The 6544-nt window shown below is 54.8% G+C and overlaps 1 protein-coding gene across 1 annotated transcript; it reads right to left on the reverse strand.

Moving 5' to 3' along the window:
- Positions 1-2672: 2672 nt before the first annotated feature.
- Positions 2673-5714, reverse strand: TFF2 (trefoil factor 2). Its single transcript, XM_090271918.1, has 4 exons — positions 5585-5714; positions 4803-4952; positions 3749-3895; positions 2673-2870 (listed from the first exon to the last, which is right to left on the reverse strand). Exons 1-4 carry the CDS (start codon positions 5655-5657, stop codon positions 2857-2859), a joined length of 384 nt encoding a protein of 127 aa, XP_090128044.1. The 5' UTR covers positions 5658-5714; the 3' UTR covers positions 2673-2856.
- Between the last annotated feature and the right edge of the window lie 830 nt (positions 5715-6544).

Genomic DNA, 6544 nt, shown 5'->3' on the forward strand with positions numbered 1-6544 from the left:
GTAAACATGGCCTGTTTAGTGTCTCCTTTTTGGCATTTTTGTGCTTTTTGATGGTGATGTTGCTATTTAAATGGTCCTCCAGCTCGGTGGGCCAGGGTTCTCCAGTGTCCTATGGGCAAGAAGGCTGTGATGTTTCTTAGAGAGAAAGCAGGGTCACTAGGCCAGCTGGCTTCTGAGAGAGCTGCGGGGCTGTTGGCTGTGAGCTCCATGTTAGTGAGTCGACCATGTATATCAAATAAGTTTTCTGTAAACAAACACCCATCAAGCCAAATCCTACAGGGATCGGTTGATGAAATAGGTCAAGATGTTCTCCGGAAGCTGTATTTCCCCCGATCTCAGTGGTTCAGTATTTGCTAACTCAGTGCTGGTGACTTTCCAGAATAAAACCACCTTGAAAAATGAGAGCAGATTATGTATGTTCAATACATGTGCGTGTTCAGTGACTGTAATGAGTAAGGACAGAGCCTTTGGGACCCACCTGCATCCTGGATGCAGTCATACTGCCCTTCGGCATGTGGGAGAGGCTGTCACACACGGACCACGCAGTGGCCGTGTTTGGTGTCAGGACACCAGGAGCACACAGTCCCCTCTGCCCTGACTCTCCTGGTTGGTGCTCCAACAAGCAGGGTCCACTAGGCACCAGGGAGCTCACAAACATTCATTTTAATTCTCCTCACACCCAGCTAGGGAGATAAGTATCATCCAGGCTTTACGAACAGAACACCTGAAAATTAAGAGATAAGAGAAGCCCCCCAATGTCACACACTTGGGGTATCAACCCCACATGCACTGTGACGTCCATTCCACCAATGCCCTGGCCAGTCCCCTCTCCTGAAATTGCTTCTTAAAGCCCCTTCATTACCTGAACCAGCTGTCAAGGGCCTGGATGGACCTCAGGGGCCAGGAGACCAGGACAGTGGGGGGTGAGGGCCCTTCCCCTTCCCCCTGTTCCTGAAAGGACCCTCTCTACCAGCCCTCACCCTCCCCCACCATCAGCAGAGTGCCTGCCAGAGCCCAGCAGTGACTGTGGGTGCCTCTGAAGGGACAGGGAATGGGGGAAAGGGAAGCAGGGACTGGCAGAGGAGACCAGAGGTACCTCATCCCTGGAGGAAGTGGAGGGGAAGGGATGAGACAGGAGGAGAGAAGGACAAAGAAAGGTTGGCATTTCTGGTGGGAGAGGGTTCGTGTGTCACCAGCCATGGCTGAGGGAGGCAGTGAGGACCTCCTGGTGGCCCCCCTAAAGAAGGAAGAGCCACGTTGGGATGCTGGGTGGTAAACTGTCATCAACGGCTTTGGAGAAGCAGGAGCTACAATACCTGAAACCAGGACCCCCAAGCCCGTAGCAAACGCCACTGAAATCGTTGGCAACCCCGCACTCTGTGCTCAGAAGGGCGAGGCAGGAATCGGGGTGCTGACGCATCAAAGAGAATCCTGAGGCAGGATGTGGGATGGGGGAGGAGCAAGGGAAGGGAATTTTGAGAGAACGCCTTCAATGTGGGCACCCAGGGGTTCCTGCCAAGCAGACCTCACTCAGCCTGAGCACAAGAGGTCTGCAGATCAGAGAATGCCCAAGGGTGGCAAGACAGCCTTGCACAGGGCCCTGGGGTGTTGGCAGGAATAATTCTTGCGGCCCCTGGAAAGGGACTTGGCTTTGCTTTGGCTGCGGCCGACCTGGCTGACTCGGGAACAGGTAAACCACACCATGTGGACAGAAGGGAGCAGGACCGCTGCCCGGGGATGAGCAAATTCACAAGTGCCTGCCCCTGTTTCCATTGGCCGTCTGTCCTGAGCGTGCCTGAGGCCCTGTGCTCCAGCCACAGCCTCGCTTACTGAGCTTAGGATTGTGTAGTAAGCAGGGTAAAGACTCACCTTGAGGCTGTGTGTGGCCCCCGCCTGAAAACAGGAGTCCCGATGGGTGACAGAGCCAAGCCTCTTCCTTAAAGAAACACTTTCCAAAATTCCCACCTTCAATGCAAAGTCCGCATCCCTGGTTCCTCTGCCACCCGGGAAGGAGAGGCCTTGGGTTTCCGAGGGAATGGGGTGACGCGTGCTGAGCCAGCGGGCTCTAGCCAGAGGAGGAGCCAGGGGCAGGGAGAAGCTACAGGCAGTCTGGCCTGGGGTCACGCACACTGCAGTCCCACTCTACCCCTTCACATAGACACAAAACCCCTGTCCTGCAACCACCTTCCTGTGGGCTGGAAGGGCCTCAGGGAGAGCTGGCGGCCTCATCTTCCGCTGCTCGCAGGTGCAGGAGGGAAAACAAGGAGGTAAGCTGTGGGGGCATCTAGCGCTAACCCAGCCTCAGCCCCTCCGACGCACCTCAGGAACAGATGACGGGAGCCCTGGCGCTCGCTCAGCTCAAAAGCAGGCAGTCTGTGATGCATTTGGTAAAAGTGAAGTGATTTTGTAATTGCAACTGAATTTACGTGTTACTGCAAGAGGTTTCCGGGCTAACGTCATCTGAGTGTTTATATGAATGATCAGGTGTATGTTAGAAAGTGGGGTGGGTTTCCAAGTTCACTTACATGCCAATACTTTGCTGCTAGAGGCGCTGAACATATCAATGAATTGCTGCTCTTAAGGTACATGAAAGAGTATTAAAACTACACACACACACACACACTCACACACAAACTGTCTCCACATCTGGGTCAATGAACCCAAAGTAAAAGTTAGCAGGTTTGAAGGGTTTTCTTTATTTCAAGACACCGAGTGTCAAACCATGGAATAGGACAAAAAGTAACTAAGAAAACCCAGGAAATCAGGAAACACGAAATATGGAACCGAGAAGATGGTGGTCTCCTGTTCTGTCTCAGAGCATCTGGGAGCTGGTGGGTCCTCTGAAGCCACTGCCGCTTAATAATGACAGTCTAGAAATTTAAAATGCGAGACGGTTGGTGGGAGCCCAGAGGCCCGAGCGAGTGGTGCTCTGGGTCACATGACACAAAGCCACTTGCCCAGCGATGCCCACTAAAGAAGGAGCTTCCGTGCTGGGATAAATGCCCAGGGCTGGAGTGTCCTCTGGTGGGGGCAGCGGTGGGGCAGGGGGAGCATTTTCCAGGTAGACCTAATTTAGGTCACACTTGGAAATTTCTAAAAGGGAAGGATCAGTGCCCCCCCACCCCACTTTTTTGGGAAATGCCCTCTTTTCCTTTATCTTGCCAAACTCAGTGTCAGGAGACACATGCGATGGGGAGTGTGTTGGGGGGGAACTCAACACCCCCTGGGGACTGGCACGGAAACAGGATGCTGTGGGCAGAAGCTGTCATGCCTGGTCACATGAGAGAGGACAGGGAGGCCCGCAAGAGAAGGGGCCACATCTGCTTTGTGCTGGGCCCCATCCGCAGTACCTAACCCAGTGGTGGCATGTAAGAGCATCCAAAAATTGGGACTGAACTGCAGTGAAATTGGAGGGGCCACCAAAGTGGGCCCAGATCCAGGGGCCTGGCTGACAATGAGATGTTCCCTAACCATCATAAAGACACACAACTTATCTAAAGGAAGCTGCCATTGTTGAGAACATTCTGGAATTGCCTTCAGAACAGGTTCGCAATAAAGGCAGGCTCACCCATCCATCTACTGGCTCCCTGACATGGCCACCGAGGCCCAGGAGCCTGCCCTCCGTGGCATCCAGGCATGAAGTGCAGCCTAGGGCCCTCCCCGCCCCAGCTCCCGCCTCCCCTGAGGAATCCTCCGTGTCCAGGAGCTGTCGAGGAGCCAGGTGGGGGCCCAGCCACGGGGACGTTACCTTGCACGGGCTGCGGGAAGAAACACCAGGGCACTTCAGGGATGGTGTCAGAAAAGCAGCAACCATTAGACGCACACTTCTCGGGGCTGATGCCCGGGTAGCCACAGTTCTTGCGGGCCGAGACTTCCATGACACACTTCTCTGACTCTGGTCACCGTCACCAGGTTTGGGGGAGAAACAACGCAGAGATACCATTAGGCCCACTATCATTACCTAAAGATTCCTGCCCCCATCCTGCCCCGGAACACGGCTGGATTTACAGCTGGGGTGTGACACCCATGGACGGCAGACATGTGGGCACCTGCGACTGGCCACCCCTTCTTCCCCGCAGCTTTCACAGGTCAGAAGACCTAAAGTGCTGGGGCCTCAGGAAAGTCATTTTTCGTCTCTAGACTCAGCATTCTCCTCCGTAAAAGGGGGTGGCCCATCAGACCCCAAGGAGAAAAGGCTGGCAAGTGCCCTTTAAGGTGGCAAAGCATTCGGTCCAAGTATTAAAACCCCACAGCACTTCCCCTTGAGGGAGGGCTCCGGCCAGCAACCAGCCTCAGAGCCCGGGTGCGTCCCAGTCAGTCCCCAGGGGACATGGACGGGAGGCGGTGGGCACGGGGTTGCAGACCCGCCAGCGTCCTCTGCATACACAACTTTCTTCTGTGCATGCCTTGGAGTGAATGACCTTCTGTCTTTAACACTCACTCTCAGAAGATAACCCCAGAAGTCTTAATTTTGTACCCCTTGAGGTCTGTGAGCAGCCCTGCTCATAATGTCCTATTAAATGTCTCCTCCCCCACCAGAAACTCCTTCAGGCAGGAAAGGCCTGCCAGTTGTTTTATCTTCAAATACAGAAAAACAGGTTCTGTACATACATGGGTTCCCACATATGTCTGCCAAAAAGGACAAAGTCTGGCACTTGGGCCTCCAGGTGTGGACGTGGGATGAGGGGGGCATTTTCTCTTCCCTTTGGCGGCCCTGGGCATTGGACCCCAAGCACCATTAGCCACGTCCTGGGCTAGCAGCGAAGGGCACGGGAAGAGGGTGCAGCTCTCCTGCAGGTTACCTTGCTTCGGGAGGGGCTCAAAGCACCAGGGGACCCCCGGGATTGTGGTGTCGAAGCAGCACCCCAGTGTAAAGCACTGGTCGCTGGTGATGCCGGGAAAGCCGCAGTTCTTCCTGTTCTGGGGGTTCATCCGTGAGCACTGGCAGGGCGCTGTGGAGAGACCCTGGGTCAGCGCTCATGAGGGCACGGTCGAGACACCATCAGCACCCACACAGGGGAATGGGGAGACTTCTCTCACCCATGTTGACAGGGCTTTGCTGAAGTGGTTTTATTAGTAAAATAAATAAATGAATAAATAAATAACCTTCTGGAAAGAGGTGGACAGATGGACCCAGGTAGAGGTCAAGATGAGAAATGATCAAGGCCGGACTCCAAGGAGCCCCTGGTGGGGCCTCCTGCTCAGTCCCTCTCCTCAAGCTGCCCCCCCAGCGCCTGGGGCCATCCCGACCTTGTCCCAGAGGGAGGCCTTTCTCGGAGGTCACAGGGACCCCAGGTATCCTCCCTGAATATCAGGAAAGCAAGTATGAGCATCACTGGGGGCTGGCTGTGTGGCCGACACCACAGATCTTAGGGTGCCTTTCTGACTGTTCCCTCCCTCCAGTTAACTCATCATCCCTCCTTTTCTCTGGAAAGAAACAAACAAGAACAGACACCCACCCAGGGGGACTTACATCCTCCCATTGCATTTGGGACTCTAGAAGTTTCTCCAGGCTCACTGGCCTAGATGCTCCCCTGCCCAGTTGTGAACACGGAACCATGGAGGGTCACTGAGGGCTACTTACAAGGTTTCTCAGCCCCCGCCAGGGCACACAGACCCAGGATGAGGACTGCTGCCAGGAGCTGGGCGCCTGCCATGTCCAAGTTCAGCTGCACCCAGGGCCTCCTGCAGAATGCAGGGCTCCCACTGCCAGCGGGTGTTTTATCATCTTCTCTCTGTTTGCTCAGCAAGCGGAAATAACCTTTTGCTCTCGCCCCTGGCCCCAACACTTTGGATCCTTTGTTACAAAAAGGGACTGAGATAGCTCGGCCGGGGAGACAGAGGGCCACGCAGGCAGGCTTCCGGGCCAGGTGCTGCGCTCCTTGGGCACGTGTGAGGCTGCCCCTGCCTGGGCTGAGGGCCGGCTCATTCCAGAATGCCAGCGTGGAAAGCTGGCCACATGCACGTCTGGAGCTGGGCGCCCACAGGGTCACACCCAGGAATGGATAAGCCATTTATTTCTCCAGATAAAAAAGGTGACTACCACAGGATTTTTAAAAAAATATTGGGCACAAGGTTATCTGGGAAAATGACCAGGCTGGCTGTCAGCAGAGGGAAGACCACCTGCTTCAGGAAAGGGAGGGTCTCCAAGGAGGACAGGAGACTCCCTCCTCTGGGGCTGCACAGGTAGGGGCTCTCCTGGCCCTTTGTCCTTTCTCCATCCTGGGGAGGGGACTGCCCTCCATGGAGATGAGTCCAACCAGGTGAAAGGAGAAGCCTGGATGAGTGTAAAAATTAGTTCATTTCAGCAACCCCCAACATTTCATCTTCCATGGGAGCTCTTTGCATTTCCTGAAAGATGCCGCCTGTAGACCAGCTGTGCCCATGGGTAAGGTGCTTTGGGTAAGGGAGTCTGAGTCTGGGACACAGGGAGGGAGGAGAGAAGCCAGACAGGAGATACCTCAACCGAGAAAGAAGAAAGACATGGTAGGAAGGCCAAGAGGGGATCGTTAAGTTCCCCACCACCAGAGAAATGACAAGGACT

This window comes from Furipterus horrens, unplaced genomic scaffold (genome assembly GCF_987537825.1).
Source record: "Furipterus horrens unplaced genomic scaffold, mFurHor1.1.pri manual_scaffold_1, whole genome shotgun sequence".
Taxonomy (NCBI): Eukaryota; Metazoa; Chordata; class Mammalia; order Chiroptera; family Furipteridae; genus Furipterus; species Furipterus horrens.

Excerpts from the sequence above, each read along its gene's own strand:
- TFF2 (XM_090271918.1), bottom strand. The coding sequence starts at position 5,657 with ATGGCAGGCGCCCAGCTCCTGGCAGCAGTCCTCATCCTGGGTCTGTGT. Across the intron at positions 4,953-5,584 it reads GGCGGGGGCTGAGAAACCTT|CGCCCTGCCAGTGCTCACGG; the intron begins GTAAGTAGCCCT and ends GTCTCTCCACAG. Across the intron at positions 3,896-4,802 it reads TGAGCCCCTCCCGAAGCAAG|AGTCAGAGAAGTGTGTCATG; the intron begins GTAACCTGCAGG and ends GACGGTGACCAG.